The 22163-nt window shown below is 41.7% G+C and overlaps 1 protein-coding gene across 1 annotated transcript; it reads right to left on the bottom strand.

Moving 5' to 3' along the window:
* Window positions 1–2160: 2160 nt before the first annotated feature.
* LOC138589658 (immunoglobulin-like domain-containing receptor 2) lies at window positions 2161–21179 on the bottom strand. Its single transcript, XM_069660057.1, has 10 exons — window positions 21062–21179; window positions 16854–17243; window positions 13374–13493; window positions 8637–8693; window positions 6912–7058; window positions 6648–6815; window positions 6100–6228; window positions 5341–5686; window positions 4469–5204; window positions 2161–2238 (listed from the first exon to the last, which is right to left on the bottom strand). The coding sequence occupies exons 1-10, from the start codon at window positions 21177–21179 to the stop codon at window positions 2203–2205; spliced, it is 2247 nt and encodes a 748-aa protein (XP_069516158.1). The 3' UTR covers window positions 2161–2202.
* Between the last annotated feature and the right edge of the window lie 984 nt (window positions 21180–22163).

Below are 22163 nucleotides of genomic sequence, written 5' to 3'. Positions count from 1 at the left end.
TAAACACTGACATTTGACTTTTATAAAGCCAACAATGAGGCAGAAATAATAAAAATACTGTATGGTGTCATGTTACAATAAAATCATTAATAAGACTGACACATGTCCGCATACATGTAGGCTAATGTGTGTTTTGTTATGTGTTGGCACGTTGTTAACACATGAGGTGTTAGCTGTGGGCTCAGCAGAGATAAGAAAAAGGCTGAATTACAGAAATCAAAGACACTTGATCTTATGAACACAGTCACACTGAAAAGGCATTATCTTAGACAAACGTAATTATTATACACAAATTACAACAATGAAATCACACAACACATAAATAGTTTACATATTAAAAATGTCTTCATACTGTAGTACAAAAATCCTTAAAAGGCGAGAGGCAGCTAAAGGTTTAAAAAAAAGTATAAGGGGGAAAAAAAGTTACTTTGTGCACACTGACATGTTTTAACACAAGACGAAGACGGACACGGAGACAGCATGGAGAAAATGTTACTGCTTCATGAGTAAGCACTGTTACTAAGAGGTAACATATCACCACTGCTGATGCTGCAACAAATGTGGGTCATACTGGGTATAGTGTTAGTCCAAACCTCTGACATCTCTGACCTCTGACATTGACCTATAAAATAAAATTCTCCACTGAAGTGATGGCTAACATTGTTTGCCCTTTTTTGAGCCCTGGCTCTTTCTTATGTTGCTTTAAAAATCAAGAGTATAAGTTCACAGACTTCTAGCTGATAACTATGCATTCAGTACATAGCATCGTACTTTATATTACCCAGTGCGTTTGCATGCATGACCAAGTTATTAAAAAGAACATTCATTATTATTGTGGCCACATGGGGGTGTAGAAGAGGCTGAGTTTGTGTCCACATGCTTTATGAATGTCCAATATTCATACTGCTTTTGCTCTGTTTTGGTCTCCCAACAACTTTGACAGAAAATCTGTGCCTCCTTCGCTGCTAAATGCTAATTCTTTTTGTTTTTACCAACAGCCGCCTGCTACAGCCGACAACAGAGCTGGTAAGAGAATAAAATATAACTAAAAAGTTGCAGGCTGCAAAATAAGCTGAAAGACGCTACAATGCTTTGCAGTTAAAGAAACGTTATGCAACTATTTTACATGAATAACAGCTTCATTGTGATGGCACAATTGTTATAGGAAGAATAGCACCTCCTTAGTACCTTGACTGCTTGTTCTGGCATTTCGGAACTTGGGTTCAAATAATGATCTTCCGGAAGAAATGTGTGAGGCACCGCTTTCTGGCAGGAAGGCCTTAAGGAAAACTTTTTGGTAGTCTCAGCCTGAGAGACCAAAGAGGACGTGGAAGGAGGAAGCTGCAGTAAGAAGAGACAAAGAGAGAGTGACCAAGCAAAAGGTTGGAAAGGGTAAATCTTGGACTGGCTTTTAAACTCTGAAACTGTCGGGGGGCTAAGATGCAAAAATGTTGCTCAAAGGGGAACTGCAGAGCTGGGTGAAACTCTGTCACTACTAAAGGTTCACATCACTCAAAGTAATTTCATTCATTCAATAGAAAAATATTGCCTAATGTTGCTTTAAGAGTTACTGCCCTTTTCCATGTTTAGTCCATCCTCTCCATAGAGTAATGTGCTTACGTTAACATTAAGATCTCCTCTTTAGGGCTGTCTGAGTTAGATGTTTTAGTCCCTGAAATGTTACTGAACGACACATTGTTGTCAAACAACTGAAGCTACACTATGTCCTTTACAATAATGGTGTTGTCATACACCTTCTTTTCAACAACTGAGCTGTTTTAATGCAGATACTGAATCGCATCAAATGAATGCACTCATTGTGCTGGAAGCGTAAAACGCGTCTCCTCGCTTCAGAGAGGGATGTGGGGAGACGGGCAGCGTCCTGCTGGGAGGGACAGCCCAGGTCATACACCCGGCCAGCATTAGTTCACTGTTAGTCCAGCTGACATATATATGAGGCAGCCGGAGACAGAAACTGAACGGTGATGACTTCATCACTCAGCGACGTCACAGGCAGGAACTCCAGTAACAGTCTCCGTAGTAAAAGCGTCCATTTCTTCATTCAGCTTTTTCTTTCCTGCACAGTCAGTCAGACTTTGTATATTTTTGTAATCCACATACAGCCATTTTTTATCATCTTTCATAGGCTGACAAGCTGTTCCTGTAGAGTCTGCTTTAAGTGCTCAGTCTGTTTTCAGTCGATCAGACGATGAGGGAGTCCCGGCTGAGAAGAGTGCTCTGGTGAGGATAACAAAAAGTTTTAGGGATCAGAACAACAGCAAAGAGTTTATCAAATAAAACAGTACCATTCTTTTTCCAGTGGAATGAGAACATAAAGAGAAAGTAAACATTAGCCAAACAGGGTTATATTGGAGAGGTAGAACCTGGGACAAAATGTATTCAACTTTTTATTCAAACGATTTGAAGATTTGATTTAAGCCCGTAAAAGTTTCTTCTGTCAATTTCTTTTGAAGAGGAAATCTTTGCCGTTGAACATGTTTGACCCAGGTTTGTCAGGGAGGAGACACCCAGTTATGCTTGTTATGGAGGGAAGATGGATACAGAACAGAGGAGTCTACCTAGCTTTCACTGTGGTAGCATCTGAACCTGACCTGTCAAAAGTACAACAACAACACTTACTGCACACCTACAAACCTTTTAGTTACTGTAAGCAGAGTTTATCAACATTAAAGCTTAGACACTGTTTAAGGGGTTTACTGTGTATTGCAGTTTGGAGCTCCATCCAAGTGTGACATAATCCAACTCACATGAGAACTTAACTCTCTAAGTGAGTCCAAAAACGAGGTCAAAGACCAGAAAAGGTCACATGAGGCTTGTCATCTTTTTCATAGGGTACTAACCACAACACCTTACTGATCTGCTCAGTTTTAATTAGTTAGAGAAAAACCATCTTAATGACCTACAAATGAAATTCCTTTGCACCGTCTGGAAAAAAGGATTAGAAGGTGTGTAATTCTCAATCGTACAATCTTTTCAATGTTCAGGGATTTATGATGTCGTCTAAAGATAGACTACAGATGACATCGACCTCATATAAAGCATGTACACACAAATAAACCTGCAGCTCTACATTTTCTCTTTAATCTCTTCATGCATTTTTAGATGTATGATGACTGAGGAGCTAAGCCTCTCCTGGCTCACTTCATGGATGTCTACTGGATCAAATACAGTGTTTTTTGGCGAACAGTTCCAGGAACCAGATGAACTGAGCTCAGGAACAAAAAGTCCCTTCAGGGCATTTCTTTTTACTACATTTAAAGATCAGCGAAGATTGTGAATAAGATCCAGGACCAATAAAAAGTTCAATTTTTCGAAACTTAAAGATATAATCTCAAAGATTTTCATGTATATAAATGTCTGTTACGTCACTATCTATCGTCGAATGAGGTAACACAATGGTGACTGAGCCTATGGCCAACTGATAATCCAAAGAAAAAGAAACAAATTTGACGCTCAGATGAAGCTGAACTGTTTAAAAAGGAAAGCGACTGTCAGCGAGGAAAATCAAGAGTTCCAACCATTACAGAGGGAGCCAACTGTAGACGTTTGTTTGAAGTTAAAGCTGGCAGTGTGCCCCCAATCAATTACCGTTTATCGCCTTTAGGTGCCGCCAGAGAGAACGAAACTGAAATCTTGAGATTATATCTTTAAATTTCACACTAAAGAGAAGAAAACAGGACACAATTATCCTGTTGTTCTTTGGACAAACTGTTTGTGTTGAATGTGAAAGAATGAATGAAAATATTTGCTTTGAGCTGTGAAAAAAAGTTCAGAAAGTTTTGGCCCTTGTGCTGTGACTTTTTGTCTGACCGCCGGGGTCAGCCCTACACACGGGTCTGTATGTGACTGACTGAATGAATGACTGCAACATCGCAATGGCGGATCATGGAGCATATTGGACCTCTGCTAATGCGACTCTCTGTCTATACGGCTCTGGATACTTTGTTCGGGGAGTAGGCGGGGCTGCTCCTCTGCTGCTCATCCGCTGTCCTCACCTACGTCCGCAGCGTGCACCTGCTTTCAAACATGTTGTCATCGCCCTCATGAGGACAGTCTTTGTAACACATTGCCCACAAAAGCGCACATTGGCCTGATGCGGTCAGCTACATACTTGGTTTTGAGTCTTGTTTCTCCTAGAACTTTTGTGCATGACCTTAATTGAATCCCTTCTCCTTCTGGTTTGGCTCTTGAGTTCCGCAAAAGGTTCTTGGGAAATTTTCTAGAGTGGATGCGAGCTAGTAGAGTCCCTTAAAGGCCATGAAATACATGTTAAATTCTTTGTAGTTAGCCTAGTGTTAACAATTCTCTAACAAACATTCTCGAACTACATCATGTCACACCAATAACTAGGGACTCGACATAAGCTTTACTTACTACTGGTGATCTTTAAATTAGCTTCACCAGCGCACCGTCCAACAACTAATCCAAAGATTGAACTGTAACTCACCACTTTCCGGCTCTTGTCTCTGGGCTCTTCTCTCAGACCGGGCAGCGAGTGTGCAGAAGCCGGAGAGGAGCGAGCGTTAGCAGGAAGCGGCCGTGGAGACGGCCTGTCAGTTCTGCTTCGCTCCGTCTCTGAGTAAGTAGGCATTGAATCTACCTCAGGTCTGTTACTTGGCGAGCGGCTGCAGTGCCGACTGGACTCCGAGCTGCTCTTTTTCGAGCTTCCCTTCGAGGGCGTGTCTGAATCCTCCTCGCCCCGGGCCCCACTCTTCCCCTGCCCGACACCTCGTAACTTAGCCTTTCGATCAAGCAGGCTGTTCAGGAAGGTGCTGTCGTAGTCCTTCTCTTGAGAAGAACTCGATGGTGGACTGACTCTGGGAGGAGGCGGGACAGGCCGATCGTCGTCCCAAGTGCCCCTCCTCTTTTTTGGTGAAGAAAGCGGGCTTATGTGTAGTCTGTTTTTCTTGTTTCGTCTCGGATGATCTTCACGGTCGCTGTTGTCTTCAAGCTCATACTCATCACTGTGATAATGCTGAGCGGGACAGTCCCGGTAGGAAGGATATCGACTGAACTCCAGAAGCTCCATCTCGTAGTCGCCCCTCTCTCCTTCCCTTTTCTCTGCCCCTCTGCCTCCTCTATGCTTGTATGAAGCAGCGAACTCCTCCAGCTCATCCAGCGAGATGGTTCGACCTTCAGTGCGGTACGTTTTTCTCTGCAGATGTTCTGACCGAGGGTTCCACCTGTACAAACAACACGAGACCATGAGAAGTTTTCCATGCTTCTAATATGAGGTCAGGGGTCGGCTGCTGCATGTTAGCTTGTATTTACTGAAAACTTATTACGTGCATGTAAAAAAAACAAAAAAGGTATTATTACCTCTTGTGGTTCTCCTCCTCACTGGGACTCTTTTGCCGTTGATTTCGAACGGGTCTGTGGGACTGCGAGGAGACCGGAGGGTCGTCGCTGTACCGCCGTGGAGGTAGGGGCTCCTCCTGGCAGCGGCGGGGCTCTGAATCGGGGTCATCATGATACCTTCGAGGTGAAGGGGGATTATCCCGGTAGCGCTGCGGCTCTGGGCTGCGGTTGTCTCGGTAGCGTTGGGGTTCAGGCTCAGGGTCGTGGTCAGGGATGGCAGGCAGAGCTTTCTTCTGGACGCTTCGGTATGTTTGGCGGAAGCCGGTTTCTCCTTCGTGGAGGGAGCTCAACTCGGAGAGGTTACAGGCTGGAAGGGTCAGATTCAAATATGGATTAGTTAGGAATGACTGAACAAAGAAGCAAACAATTAAACAGGCTCTCTTCACGGTAGGGCGGAATTTCAAAGCAACAAATACAAAGAAGACACTGCAGAAGAAGAAAGCCAGAGTCAAGGCCTGCAAGAGATTACACAAATTGTTGGAGTGAAGGTTGTGGAAACATATGCTTTCAGGTAAGTAGGCATGCACACCTGCTACTGAGCACATCTGAACTACAGGAAATTCAATACGCAGAATGCTTTTGCAGAGAGGCGTACCAAGACAGGATCAAGAGAGCGAAAAGCCACAAAGACACTGAAGCAAGTATAGATCATGCAGCATGCATCATCTATTGATTGCATCAACATGCTCTAGATCCAGGCGATGGGTTTATGAGGCTTACACTGGTGGCTGATGGACCTGGCAGGGTTGAAGTGAGCCAGTTGTTTCTCTACATACTGAAGCACCCTGAGAGAGTCTTGATCCTGAGGTGTAGGCACGCGGTAGGGAAGCCCTACAGCATGCATGGGCACTGCAGATACACACTCATCAGCATGGAGAAGTTCTGTTTGTCTTTGTGAGTGTGTGTGTGTGTGTGTGTGTGTGTGTGTTTGTTGATTGTGGATTATATTGGTGGTTTTGCTGGGTTTTTATTTGGCTATTTTACTCTTTTACATGTATTTCTAACCAGAATTGCAGAATTAAATAGTAAACATGCAGTCACACAAAACACATCAATTTCCTTTGACATATTTTTCTTAAACTTATACTTGAATGCCCGATAAAAAAATCATCTTATAGATTACTCCAAGCCCATAAAATACAATATTATAAGTAAATACAGTTTTATAATAAACTCTGGGGGTTGACTGTAATCTGCTTAAAGATAAAACACATTGATATAGGCCTTTAAAAATGTCTTAATAAGTAAACAAGTAAAAAAGATCTCACCTGCTGTGAGTAGGCTCCCATCTGAAGGGGTGACAGAAGACATCTTGTCCACCAGGGATGGGGGGGCAATGGGGACCATCGTCGGGACACCGGTGACAAAGTATGGAGGGTATGCAGGTGACTGAGGGGTGGAGGAGCCCGTCTTTATACCCTTTCCTGCCTCATATACTACAAAAGGAAAACACATTCAGACTTTCACTTCTTTCAAACGGTGTCAGTGTTCTGAACTTTTGCCCCTCTGTGTGTGTGTGTGTTTATACTCACAGTGTCGAGGGCAGCAGCATGTGTCGGGGCAGCACCAGCAGCTGACGTAGCAGCAGCAGGAGTGAGGACAACACTGACACCAACAAACCCCAACCAACAGCAGGAACAAGACACTGCCCAGCGCCACCGCCGCCACAAACACCCACTCTGTAAGAACACAAAGCACTGGTTAGGTTATGTAGATAACACGTTTGAGTTGATCAGATCACTGTGCAGTCATACCTGGCTATTAATACTCACAATGCAACTGACATTTCGATCAGAGCTTTACTTGTGTTATGCAAGAAGATGCTAATGTAGCCTTATGTGATAAGAGCTAAAGATGTCCTGACCCTTGATGTCTACAATCACTGATAGTCCGACAGTGTGACCAGTTTAGTAAATAACAACCAGAGACGATAACCAAGATTTTACCTCAAGGAAAGACACATTAGAACACATTTTTTCCTGAATGCACTTAAGTTGCTTTAAGGTTAGATGAAGTTATTTAATTTAGTCCTTAATATGTTTGTAAAAAAGAGAAGAGGTTGGGATGGGACTAAGGAGGAGGAGGAGGCTGGAAAGATGTGCCATCTACTACTGGGAGTTATTTGCTAACTGTCTCCTGTTTTCCAAGAACTAAATGTTTTATATCAGGACATACCAAATCAGAATAACTTAAATCATGACCAGAGCATGAGCTACAAAAAAATGATGATTCTTCACATAGTGCTGGAGTGAGTGATACGGAAAGTCCAACAGATAAACTGCATGTATCTGTCTGTAGGGACAAAGCAAAGGAAAGGGAAGGAGAGGAGAGGGCAGATAAGGAAATCTTTAACAATGTAAAACCAAGGACAACACACACACACACACACACACACACACACACACACACACACACACACACACACACACACGCACAGGAAATCTGATTTTGCCACAGGAAGGAAAAGGACAGTTTACGTTGCTCTGTAAGATACTGACAATTTGGCTGTGACAACAAATTAGCTTGTAATGTGATCTCATTTGCAACCGTTATCACCCCTACACACACACACACACAAACACACACAGACACACACAGACACAGCAGGATTGTAGCTAACACAGTACGTTCAGGCATTGCAGAGCCCTGAGGGAGTCAGTTTGGACAACAAAGCGTACCAGAATCAGAGATAAGCTTGCAGTGACCGTTCTGGCGGGGTGAATCATTTTGGAGCTTCTTCTTCCGCACAGTTCATCCGTTGATTTTCCCACAAACCTTGATATTTCAATAATGTGTCACAGGAATTTGATGCATCATAAACAAACCTCCCACTCACTTGATAACTGCTTTTTTTTTTTTTTTACTGGGGAGTGTCACAACGATGTGGGATGACATGCTAACCACAGCCATAAATAACCATAATGACCATAATAGCTGTTTTTCCAGCACAGGCAGCTTGTCTTAGTGGGAGTGATGGCCGCCTCATTATCTGAGGGGTGCGGATCAGTCCACCGAGTTAAAAACAGCTCTGAAGTCAATGACTTATTTTAGCTGAATCATAAACACATGTTGTATAATTGGCTGATGTGAGAGGAGAAAAGGTTAGACAGTATCAGCGCAGTTAGCCATTAGCATTAAACAATTGCGTGCCCAATCTCAGGGGCCTAAATGGTTTGTACGTCCATGGTACGAGCAGTTAGTAGGGTTAGTAAGGAAGGAAGGAACCAGGTGAGGGGGAGAATCCATTATGCCCCTACCTGGCATAATCTTCAAATCAAAGTCTGGCAGGAGATCTTCAGGCACCCAAGAAAAACCTGGAGAGAGACAGAGCAGAGGAGGAGAGCAGAGGAGAGGGAATGGTGTTGATATAAATGACTGGTTCAAGCTATCGCTGCAGCGGCATGCATGAAGAGAGAAGACAAAAACAGCGAGAGATACAGAGAAAAAAAGACAGACATAAAGAGAGTTTAACAGCAGCATGCAGCAGAAGACATTGTCGTCTTGTTCAAGAAAGTCTCCATATCAGAGCACCTGAATGGTGGATCATCTGATTTGGTAAGGAGACAGACTGGAACATGAATCCTTCTCATGAAGATAACATGACAAACAGGCAGGAGCTGTGAGTGGCGTTACATGCAGAGCTGCAAAAATCACAAGGCTGCAGAAACATTTTGTTCCTAAAACGCTCTGTCTTTGTTTGTCTGCTGTCTGAGCTGGGAAGTGGCTCTTGGATGAGGCCATCAGTCCTTTACTTTTCTTTATCACAATATCTCTCCAGTTTGACAAATCATCCTGATAATCATATAAGGAAATGTTGCTGTAGACGGCAGAAGTCTCACAGCACCTATGTGTTAGTGGTATTCGGGGTTTTCTCGTTATGTTCTGAGATAAAATGCAGATTTTAACAACAGGATGTTTAAAGTTGAAATAAAACATCAAACACAACAAGCCACAGATTCACATAGGGCAATGTGTGGGACTATTTCTTGGCCAAGGACAGTGATGCCCTGGATTTTCTGCCTACCTCGAGTTGATGGCACAACGATATATCAAACTATTACTATAGACTGACTGCTTATTCACATTTATCTTTTCTTTATCATTTCAACAATTTTGGTGAAGTCCTGTGATCTTCATGTCAATCAAACTGTTATGAAAACATTAAGAAAAGTCATAAGAATAATTGTCAGCGTCACTGGGCTCATCACTAATGTTAAGTTCACCCATGTGCCATCTTTATCAGCACTGTTATTTAGTAAGCAGTGCAGTTTTTCAGCTCTGGTGGAGACACAAGACTTTGTTCTTAAATATTCTAAATGTTTGACAACATAAAACTATATTTACTTGGACATAAAATGCCAAAAGAATCTATCTTTTCCTTTTCACTGGCAGTGTACATTATAACATGTAATGTCTGGTGTATTGGCTTATATTGTTATAAATACAATGAATAATTATCTTCTTAAAGATGTGCATATTCCTCTTTTGTTGGGAGTGGAAATGATTACTTCTGATTATCTACACATAAATATGTGTTTCAGGAAAAGGACAGGAAGAACAGAAATAACCCAAGCCCTTCAAAAACCCTCGGCCCCTGTCAGCTGGTATGTTGCTGCTGTTGTATTTCTGCTGTCATTTCTTTTAACTCAACTTTAAGGGGCTCCGCACAAGGTAAAGATAAGGTAAGATCTGTCATTAGCTGGTGCAAAAATGTGCTTTGTTTTGGGTGCATTTGTCCATATGAGTGTTCAGTGATACAGCCAGTATGTGAGTGTGATGTGAAAAGATGCTGGTGTTTTACTGTGGATAGATAATAAATCACAGAGAGGGCGAGAGGAGTGCCGAGGTAGTGAAAGAAGGACTGGAGGAACAGAGAGCAGGCCGGACTGTCTGACGCTGGCTGACTGCACATACCTCACTGAGAATCTTTCTGGAAGGCTAAACGTGTTCTTTTGCTGGACTAGAAAACAGAAAGTTTATTGAGAAGAAGCTGAATCACCACACCACAACAACAGGTTGCTGAAATTTGTACATAAGGCACCACTTATTTTGTCTTTAGTTGATGTTCTGTCTTCTGTCTCAGCCCAGTGAAGGTAGCTCACTTCTAGAGTTCCCAGCCGCTCATGAATTTGGTGTTTTACCAAGATTTACTTTCAGATATTTTGGGTTGGCCATATACACTCGTCCAACTGGGACGAGATGTCTACAGAAGATAAGTCTACATGCTAGTAAACTTCAAAAACAACCACACAAACTTGCAGATCCAAGAATAAAACACAGATTTTTAGTCTCCATAAGCGTTCACAACAAAATTAAAACTTGTGTCCAGCTAACACAATGTCAAAATTGCTTTCCAGATTTTTCTGGCTGGAGTCTATCCCAGCTGTCATTGGGCGAGAGGCAGGGTACATACTGGACTGATCACTCGTCAATCACAGGGCTGACACACAGAGACAACCAACCACGCTCACATCCTACAGGCAATTTAGAGTCACCAGTTAACCTAACAAGCATGTCTTTGGACTGTGGGAGGAAGCCTGAGAACCTGGAGTGACCTCACAAATGCACGGGGAGAACATGCAAACTCCACACTGGATCCGAACCTTCTAGCTGTGAGGCGGGAGCACTAACCACTGCACCACCGTGCAGCGCCAAACTGCCGTCAAACAATTTTTTTGATCATTTTTTCCTGGTCACTCCTCTTTTATCCTTCCATTTCTACGTTAATACATTCATAATCACTCCTAGGTACATTGACCTAGACTGATACATTAGCACAAGTGATATAACTGCTGATACTGCATATTGATTATTGCATATATATTGATAGCGGCCTTTATTTAGGCTGAAAATTGATAAGATACTGCAGTTGTAAAATACCTAATGATGTTTTATGGAAATGAAAAAACAAGGTTATGATTACATTACATCACATTTGTCCAAAAGAGAAAAACTATCTCGGTGAGAAAAATAAACCCCTGAAACAAAAACCCCTGAAAACAAATATAAGAGATTTAAATAAAGATTGTTAATGTTGGACGATACATCGCTGTTGGATTAAGCTCCAAATATCAGTTTCAGCCTGTTGATGTGTTTCAGTTGTACCTGCCTGCCTTGCATTTAACCCAGAATTTCTTTGTGGGTTAGGGTTTGTTTAGATAGACCGATGTGGTTTTTTCAGGGCCGATACCGATACCGATTATTAGTAGTCAAGGAGGCCGATAACCGATATTTGGAGCCGATATTCATTTGCAGAAAAAGTGAAAATATTGGCGTCAAAATTTTGAATAATACAAACTCCAACACTTAACTTTGTTTAAATGCCTTTAAGCATATGTTTATTAAACAAACAAACAAAAAGCGCAGGGAGTTCCCAGGGTCAGCAGCATCTCTTATAAAGTTAACTGAAAATTTAAATAAATAAATAAATAACTTCCTGAAGTTTTATTAAGTAAATAAAACAAAGTTAAATAAAATAAGCAAAGAAATGAACTTTTTCTCCTCTCCACCGAGTGTGTGAGCACTCTGCACTCTTATCGGCCGTCGAAAAAAAAAAAAGAAAAAAAAAAAGGCCAATAAGGCCGATAATCGGTCGATCCCTAGTTTGTTTTATTTCATTATCGTTGTTGTATTGTTGTTTCATGGAAAGCACTTTGTAAACTTTGTTTTCATAAAGTGCTGTACAAATAAAGTTATTATTATTAGTAGTATTACAAAAAATCGGTGGAGTGTCTCACATGGTGTCACCCTCCATCCTTTGTATCAGCGTGCTCTGCTCTCCCTCCTCCACATCATTAAATCTTTTCTGTCTTCTTTGCTGTGAAAAAGACAAAAGACCCCCCGAGCCATTCACAGTGGCCCCAACTGTTGTTATGGAAACACTGCAAGTGCCTCACATGCCATATTAGCTACACCCGGCCCGGGCAATACAACATGCTGGCACTGTGGTAGCTTCCTCTCATGGCAGGGACGATAAAAGGGCGCCTCATGTAGCATTATCCTATCCTAACCTTATCTGTAACATATTACTATAGAGGCACTTCACCCAAAATACAGAATGCACCGAGTTCTTTGCAAACTGTAAAGGCTTGTTTTCCAGTACTTGTGTGTGTGTATGTGTGTGTACTTTTGAGTGTGAGTGTGTCTTTTGTGCGCACACATAAGTCTGAGTGCCAGCCAAACAAAAGTTCAGCCTCAGAGTGAATTAGAGCACCAAGAGCCACACAGCCTCTCAGCCGCTGCCATGGAGACATTTGTACCTGAACGCAGACAAGTACACTGACAATGTAAAGATACAACACATTACAATATGGGAGACACACAATGTACACACAGACAAACACACACACACATACACAAATAAGCTTAAATGGCATATTAGTGCGAATGTAAAAGACTAAACGAGCGATAACTACTCTGCAGCAGCTTCAAACCCTGCTGTGTACACTAACATACAGTGTGAGTGAATGCATTTGGTCACAGATTAGACAACACTGCCCAGGAAGTGCCCCTGCTTGTTATACATCAGCTCATTAATGAGCCGGTGCTGTGCTGGCAGTGATGAAAGGGTCAGCTTATCAACGTCTTGTTAAAATTCAATCTTCAGTAAATGTTGTGTTTTTGTGATTACGATTAGTAGATTGGTCTGAAATACTCACGTCTCAGTATTGCTATAGGACATGATTGAGAAAGTGCGCCGTGCAAGGTCTCATTCTGAAGTATGAAAGTGTAATATTACAGAACAAAGTGATGGGACACTGATCAATGAATCAGTAATAAATTGTCTAAACTGCTCTACCATTTTTTAGTTTGCAGGTCAAAGTTCAGCGATGATGAATCTGCCAAAGACTCCCCGAGCTCGCGCCAAAACATGAAACACATTGCTGCTACGTTGTCTGAGAATTAATGAATGTCACTGCAATTTAGGGTTATTTCCTCATTTCAAATAAAAAAATAATAAGAAGAAGAAAGTTAGGAAAGTAAAGTCAGCTTACCAAGAACCAGCAGCTCCACAGACGCCTCGTTCTGTCCCTCTAAGTCATCAGATATGACCACCTTACAGATGTAAACTCCACTGTCTCCCCACTGCACCTCTCCCATGCGCAGGTCTGCCTCTGCATGAGAGAAAAGGGTCAAGAGGTTAAATACAGAAACAAAATCCTCCTTTATACATACTTAATCACTATTTGATATTAGGGATCGACCGATTATCGGCGCCGATATTCAGCATTTTGACGCATATCGGCATCGGCCATTTTTAAAAAATTATTATTATTATTTTTTTTTAATCCGACGGCCGATAAGAGTGCAGAGTGCTCACACACATGGCGGAGAGGAGAAAAAGTTCATTTCTTTGCAAATTTTATTTACCTTTGTTTTATTTACTTTATAAAACTTCAGGAAGTTATTTATTTATTTATTTACATTTTCTGTTAACTTTATAAGAGATGCTGCTGACCCTGGGAACTCCCTGAACTTTTTGTTTGTCTGTTTAATAAACATATGCTTAAAGGCATTTAAACAAAGTTAAGTGTTGGAGTTTGTATTATTCAAAATTTTGACGCCAATATTTTCACTTTTACTGCAAATGAATATCGGCTCCAAATATCGGTTATCGGTCTCCTTGACTACTAATATTCGGTATCGGTATCGGCCCTGAAAAATCTTTTTATTTCAACATGCATCATATCCCTGAGGTCAGGGATCTGTGTATGCCCGTCAAGTTCTTCCACACCAAAGTATGAAAAACAGCCCGGGACAAAATGACACAAACCTGTGGACGATGCTGCTCCCACACTTTTGGTCACACATGGTGTATTAATTATAACGTTACACCTTATAAGTTGTTTTTCATGTTTTCTAAATATGGAAGCAAGAGAGAGCCATCTCGCCGAATATAGTTTGCAAAAGTATCCAACAATACTGAGCTGCTGACTCCATTATAAGGGGCTCAGACATGTAAATACAGCAGGCAGGAAATAGGTTGTATAACTCACTTCCTTTTCCTGTTAGCCAGGGAAGCGGGAGGAGAGACAGGCGGACCAGACCGCACCAGGCCTGTCTCCCCTTCAGAACACCTCCACTCATTTAGCACACCGCTTCCTATTCTAATACAGTCTTGATTATTTTACATCAGAGATACTTTTTGTCAACTGTAAACTGTTATAACTCACACACTCAGAACACGTCATGCAAGTCAGATGGACTGCCAACTTTAAAATGTAGTGCAAGTGAGGGTTTAATCTGTGTTAGCCATGTGATTAACAGTACACCCCCTGCCCAGTGCATGCTGGGACAGACTCCAGCCTCCCTGTGACCCTGAATAGGATTACATGGGGATGGATGACTGGGCGTCTCTACAGGCAACATACTTAGAGCTTTCACTTTTTTGTCTCTTTACAACATTGCTGCACTGACCTGTTTGGGAAAAACATAAAAAGACAAAGTGTCAGAAAAGCCTGACGCTGAGAGAAACCAGTGTGTGGATGGTGGGATGTGGAGGGTTCTAGAGAGTAATAAATAAAAGAGGGACATTGAAGTACATCAGAGGGAAGGAGTAGAGGTCAGGATGAATGAGGGGACAGCGTGAAAACCGTTTCTTTTGTCAGTGTTTCTGGCTGCTGAAGAGAAGGTCGATTCTTCAGCTTAGAGTTAGAGCTCCATAAATCTGAGGCCTGCAAACAAGGCTACCTCACTGTCCTCAACCAGCACACACACACACACACACACACACACACACACACACACACACACACACACACACACACACACACATGTAACCACACGTTCATGCACAATAGTGTCCCCAAGATGATCAGTAAATAACAGGATGGTGAAGACAGTGAGGGCATATAGGACTGAGGACAGAAAGACGTCACCAGTGTAAATTTCTGTGGTTAATATATGTTGTAAACAATTGCAATTTGTAATGCAACTGCCTTTACAGGATGACAGTTTAGATTTAAGTTGTTCTACACTAATTGTTTGACTCTTGTGGCAATATGTCAGCAATGTTTAAAATGTAATTGGAGACCAATGCAAATATTGATGTTTTTGAGTTTTTAAAGATGCATAACAATATAATCATTCCTTTGGTTACTATAACACTGGGACTTAGCATCACTGGTTATTGTCACTGGTAGAAACCGTAATGGTAACACTGTTTATAAAAGACAACAAACAGCAATTTTTCTGTTGCTTAAAAGCCAAATATGTGTCACAGTGTCAGAAAATCACATGTATAAAACATATATGGTTCAGTTTTACAATCTAAATTATTCTTGTGTAATGGTAAATAAATGTCTGTTAAGTCACCATCTCTCACCGAATGAGGTAACACGATGGTGACTGAGTCTATGGCCCAGTGAAAGCCTTTACATTAGCAGTATTACAGACTGGGTGTCTGTGGTGACTTTCGTGGGAAAAAATCACAAGCGGCGCCCAGTTAGTGACGCGTTTTCCATCAGCCAGCAGTGGTTGGTCTGCCAGAGAGGGTAGGCGGAGCTAAGCGGCTGCTTTTCCGGTCTCTGCAAGTGTTGAGAGTAAACAGTAATCTACTATGGCTGAACAAACAAAGAAAAGATCGATGACTACAGATACAACTTCAAAAATAAGTGAAAATCCAAAGAAAAAGAAACAAATTCGACGCTCAGATGAAGGCAAACAGTCTGAAAAGGAAAGCGACCGTCAGCGAGGAAAATCAAGAGTTACAACCGGAGCCAACCGTGGACGTCACACATGCAACACTGTCTGGATATCTGGGAAGTGTGCTCCCGCAATTACCTTTTATCACCATAGGGGCCGCCAAAGAGAACGAAACTGAAATGTTCGAGATTACCACTTTAAGGAATATCATTGACATAAAAGTGGCAACAATAATCCATCATATTTTCTGCACACGTCGCAGGATTTCACGGCTAGTGTGGCTCGGGATTTCTGACTGGATTGATGCCAAGTTTTGTCATCCCCCCCCCCTCAGAAACAACCTCCCCTTCTCTCACATCTAGCACCACACTCTTTTTTTGTCATGCCAAACTGTAGAATAACATAAGTCATAGTTATATAACCTTATTGTTCTGAAAAATCTTGCACTTAAGTCTCTGCTGTCTCTTACCCTCACTACGTGTGTTGTGCAAAATCACTTTGGGCAGTGAATCAGAAATCTGTGGGGAAGGTGTGTGCTGAGATTTATGGCCTTTTTATTTCTGTGGCTTAGCAGCAGAAGAAATAAGAAGTTAGCTGGGATCAATATGGTACAAAGCACCAGAGAAGCTGCTTTTCTTGTATGATCCAAGTAAGTTGGACACCAAAAACTTTAAAGTCTTTAAACCAAAATCTTGGGGTGTTTGGTTTTTCTATTTCTTTTATGTCTTTATTCCCTTCCTTTTTGTTTTTCTCTATCATGTAGTCTTCTCAATTTTCTTAACACAAGATGATTTTCAGCAAGAGGTGCAGTTAGTCTACAGAAGTCTTACTGTTGATGATGGAGATGTCTCTGTTTTTGTAGTACTCTGACAGAGTGATGGAGGAGCCGGAGATGGAGGCCACAGTTCGGACCGTCCGGCTGCTGTCAGCGCAGTCCAAGTAGCTCGCAGTCATCCCCGTCTCGTACCCTCCAACAGCTCCCCCTGTTCCACCTGTCAGGTGTCCGCCTCCTCCCAGGCCTCCGCTCAGGCTGTCGGCAAAACTGAATGAATCCCGCGTGCGGTCGCGGCAGTACGACTTGTAGATCCATTGCACCACGGGGGTCTGGGTGGACACGCTGTTGTACTGACATGGAAGAACCACTGACTGGAAGAGCACGGCATACCTCTTCTCGTCTCTCACAAACACGTGAACTCCAGAGCAACAGGGAGGGAGGACACCTGAGGGAGGAAGAGGAGGTAATGAAGGTTTAGTGAAGTGTGAAAAGAGGAAGGGTGGAAAAAAAGAAAACAGCTAAGTGTGGATAATCATTACATAGATTGTGTTCATAGAAGTCAGCTAGGAAATGCTGCTTCACCATTCAGTGATTTCTGTTCATTTTGAGTGATTAATGACTGATTGTTGTGGATGGAGGTCACTGAAAAATCTTGGCTTGGAAAAGCGGTTTTCCTTGGAGGAAGATATGAAGGGAAGCTGGGAGGGTGCATGCTGGTATACAAACAACAGGAAATTAGTCATAGTAGTTTGGCCCTCTGATAAATCTCACTTACCGACACAGTCAACAGAGGCAGCTGTGACTGTGACACGTGGCTGAAGGAGGCGATTTAAGTATTCTGAAGTGCCTGGTTGCTGGGAACTACTGATCCCCATTTTTTCGACATTTATGTCGCAATTTTATAGCGCAAACAACCAATCAATGAATCAAACAATAAACAGTTTTATCAACAATGTAGGGCCGCAAACAACAATTTATATTAGAGATTAGAATCCGAAATATCTTTTATTCTGGGAAAAATTTTAAGGATTTGAGATAAATGTACGGATTATTTATACAACTAATTGATTAATCTTGTAGCCAAAAAAAGTAAAAAAACTGTGAAAAAACTAATTACAATTTCAGAGAGCCCAAAGTCACATGTTCAAAACCCAAATAATCTTCATTTACTGTCATAAATAACAAAGAAAAACAGCAAATCTTGAAGATTTTCATTTACATAAATGTTAAGTCACCGAATGAGGCAACACAATGGTAATTGAGCCGATGGCCAACTGATGAAAGCATTTGCATTTGCAGTATTATGGACGGGTGTCTGGTGCGACTTTTGCGGAAAAAAAGAAATCACAAACGGCGCCCAGTTAGTGACACATTTTCCATCACACAGCAGTGGTTGGTCTGCCAGAGAGGGCAGGCGGAGCTAAGCGGCTGCTTTTTGTTAGTAACCTACCTAGAAAAATCAAGAGTTAGCCGGAGCCAACCATGGACGTCACACATGCAACACTGTCTGGATATCTGGGAAGTGTGCTCCCGCAATTACAGTTTATCACCACAGGGACCGCCAAAGAGAACAAAACTGAGATCTTCGAGACTAACACTTTAAGAAGCTGGAACCAGCAAATGTTTGAAATGTCTGGCTACCCCAGCTGTCATTGGGCGAGAGGCGGGGTTACACCCCGGACTGATCGCCAGTCAATCACAGAGCTGACACATAGAGACAGACAACCTTTACAGAAAATGAATCTCAAAATAGTGGTCCATCATTTTCTTTTAATCAATAAATTGCTACAGCTCTACAATGGAAGGGATCGTGAGTTGCAGCCCCAGGCCACAGTGTCAGACAGAACAAACATTGAACAAACACACCACAGAGCTGGTAGCCAAAGCAGGTTTGAGTAATAACTAGAAAGGTGTCATGAGGGAGATCTTAGGATTACTACAGCAGACAGCAACACAGTGATTCAGATGCTGGGGTGGGTTTTAAAGAGACACCTGCTCCTGTAGGATCACTCCAAAAATATCATACTGCAACATGGAAGGAAAACACTTTTGAGTTTGAGTCAAATCACCTCTCTTTACTGAAAGTGATTCAGTGAAGTAGGAACTTTATCTAGAAATACTTGTTTTCCTTTCAGCTGGAATGAACTGAATCATCATGAAGCTTGGCAACATAACAGTAAAAATAAAAACATGGCGGGGCTGAGACTGTTTGACTTTCTTTCGCTTGCTGAAATCTGACTGTGAGCCGAGTTGATCTGGACTTGTTTTGGAGCCTCTGAAGCCGCAGGGCTCTGGGTCACATGATGACCAGGAGCCCGAGCCCAGCAGTCAACCAGCAACACACACTAGAGAGGTGACCATGTGAGAAAACACACCCACACACAGACACACACACACACACACACACACACACACACCCAGAAACATCTGTGTATGCAGCAGTGGGAGGTGTGACTGAACTGGACCAGTGAACAGGGATGAGGAGAGGGATGAGAGGGGAGGCCGCTTCACTTAATCCAGACCAGACGTGATGAATTAATATTTTTGTCTTAGACTGAACTGAACTAAACACCTTCACCTGGTTTCATCAAAAATACCAATCAGCTACAGCAAGGAAAATGTCATGTTTATATAGATTATAGTTTCATGGCACTTAACATTAATACTAACTAATGCTGTGATGGTTTGTCAGGTGAGCAATTTATTTACTGTTAGCTTGATCGTGAAGTCATCATTGAGGAAAAATTCCAATAAAATAGTTGTTTGCTCATTCAGTACTGCCAGGTCTATTTTAATTCCACGTGTAAGTAATGCTTTACCTTTAAAAGTATGTAATTTTCAAATACACCTGCCGCTGGAGTATTTTGAACATGCTATTCTGTTGGGTTTCAGGTATACGCAGAAACCTGAAGCTGGTCTTGTTTTACATTCAAAGGTCTGCTTGGAGTGGTGCATCTTTTGGAAAAAAGACACATTGTTTAAAGTCAGACCGAGAGGATTCAAGCTCAAACATAAATTCCTCAGGGAGAACATTACTCTGACTTCTAGGAACTGGGACAGGAAAGCCTGAAGGTTGGTCTTTCTGGGATCCCAGGCTGTGGGGCGATCCAGGCTTTATTAGTTTTCCCGAGGAAGCCACCTCCAGAGGAGAAAATGAAAGCAAGACAAAGAGGAGGAGGTAGTAACTGTTGTTATTAAGGACAGAGCGGCCTGGCTGAGGCTGTTTTTACAGACTTGAAAGAAGTGTGAATATTTTGCAGTCCGGATTTGATCTAATTTTATGTGTGTAGAAAAGTCTTTTTTACACGAAAAATCTGCCTGCATGATGCTAAGATTTGTCTTTACAACAGCTTTAGCTTTTCATGGAAACAGGGACGTTATGTGTCTTTGAGACAGTACTTTTTTTTTTTTTTTTTAGGTCAATGAAAAAAGAAAATGTCTACCCTGAGATCCCAGGGTCCAAGGAGATGTTTTAATATGTCTAGCTTTTGTTGATTAGACAGTCCAAAACAAACAAATGTTTTATTAGCCTTAGTAAAGACTTACAAAACAAGACATGTGACAAGTTTGAGCGAGTAAATTTTCATATTTTCTCTAAAGAAATTATTAATATAATCAAAACAGTTCCAGAGTCATCTTTGGTTATGATAAGGTTATTGATTCTTTAACTAATCATTTCACTTTTAATCTACAATTTCAGGTTTCAATCATGGTATTTTCACGTATAATTAGTGTGTGAACATTAGTTTTAAATCCAAATCATGCTCTTTCACATGCATCTAATGTGTTTTAGTACAATAAACTATTAATGGTATAGTGTATCTATAAAACTAAATGGTAGATAACGATGAAAATGTAATTTCACTAAGGTCTCTGGTTAAATCTCATAGACCTCATGATCCTCAGCTTCACAAAGCTTCTGGTCGGATCATTCACACGACTTAATTACAGTCGACTGCAGTACTGCTTTACGTTAACTTACCGAAACAAAGATAACCTGTAGCTGCAACGTTACTCTTGATACAGAACATGAGCAGCTAAGTAAGCCACTATACCAATAAATGAAATTAGGAATAGATGGAGAAAATAGTTTGATAATAGCTTCTCATATCGTCAGTACAGGGTCAATCAGAAGCCAGTGCAGGTTAGTTTAGTTATAGTTACGTGAGCTAAACGTTACCGTTAACAGTACTCCAGATTCAAATGTAACAACCTGTTGCTCAGAGCGGATTCCATCTTTTTTTTCTGTTAGTTTCCCCTTACCTGTCAGATAAACGATAAAAATCCACCACTTCGCCATTAAAAGCATGCTCCAAATCCTGCAGGTGAATTTCATCACACTTGTGGAATAAACGTCGTTTTCTTTTCTCCTTCGTCTCATCTCTGGACGGTGTTCCAGGCTCCAGCAGACAGTTAACTGGCACATAACGGGACGGGACAGCTCCGTTAGCGGGACCAGCGTCAAGCTTTTCAAAATAAGTCTCGGAACATCCGGCGAATGCTTTGCAAATAAAAGCTTCCTCGACGCAGACAGGAAATAAGAAAAATGACATTGTACGGACAGGTAGCAAGTGAATTCAGGAAAAGTACATTCACTGCGGTGTGTTTTCCGATAATTTAGTGATTTAATTTCGACTTCACTCACTTGCCAACATTTACCCATCACTGTAATGATTTATTTGGCTCGCCTGTAGGAAGAGCAAGGTGAGGTTAGGGGTCAAAAGGGAGTAAAGTAAGCTGTATGAGAGGCACACGTGTACATTGTGGTGTCACTAAACCACTGCAGGGCCAGTAGCCTAAATTAGACTGGTAGTAGTTTTGCGACCCCGTGGTCGGTTGCGGAAGTGCTGGTGAAAGGATTAAAACGGGCATTTTTCCACTAGACTATCCTTACATTCACGTAATGTTTGAATGGTTGGAAAATTTGATTTCCCCACGAGAAAAATGTATGTGAATGCTGCCTCGAGATCAAACAACAACTGAGAAAGCCGAAACTTTGTTACCCGAGTTGACGCTTGATAGACTTGACGTCACGACACAGAAAAATGGCGGACCGGTATTTATGGTCAAAAACTTTAAATCGTTTTCTAATAGTACGGAATACAACACTTTAATTAGTTTCCTGCATGTTGTCTCCACATGACGACGTAAAAACTCATGTCAGTCATAAGCGCACCGAAAGGAAGAATGGAAGTACGACTTTCTAACTAAGAAAATAGGACCATCCCAGGAGCATGCGGCACTTCAAACTTCATAGCATTCATTACTGCAAGTACGTCTTGCTTGTTTGAAATGTGTGGCAAAACACAGGTCAATTGATTTGGTTTATTATTCTTGCTATCTACTTATGATATTAAAACAGTTA

The sequence above is a fragment of the Semicossyphus pulcher genome, unplaced genomic scaffold (assembly GCF_022749685.1).
Source record: "Semicossyphus pulcher isolate SPU_LCO1_2020_fin unplaced genomic scaffold, fSemPul1.0.p SCAF_1, whole genome shotgun sequence".
Taxonomy (NCBI): Eukaryota; Metazoa; Chordata; class Actinopteri; order Labriformes; family Labridae; genus Semicossyphus; species Semicossyphus pulcher.
Note: the sequence above shows the minus strand (reverse complement) of the source record. Positions and strands in the feature narration are given on the sequence as shown.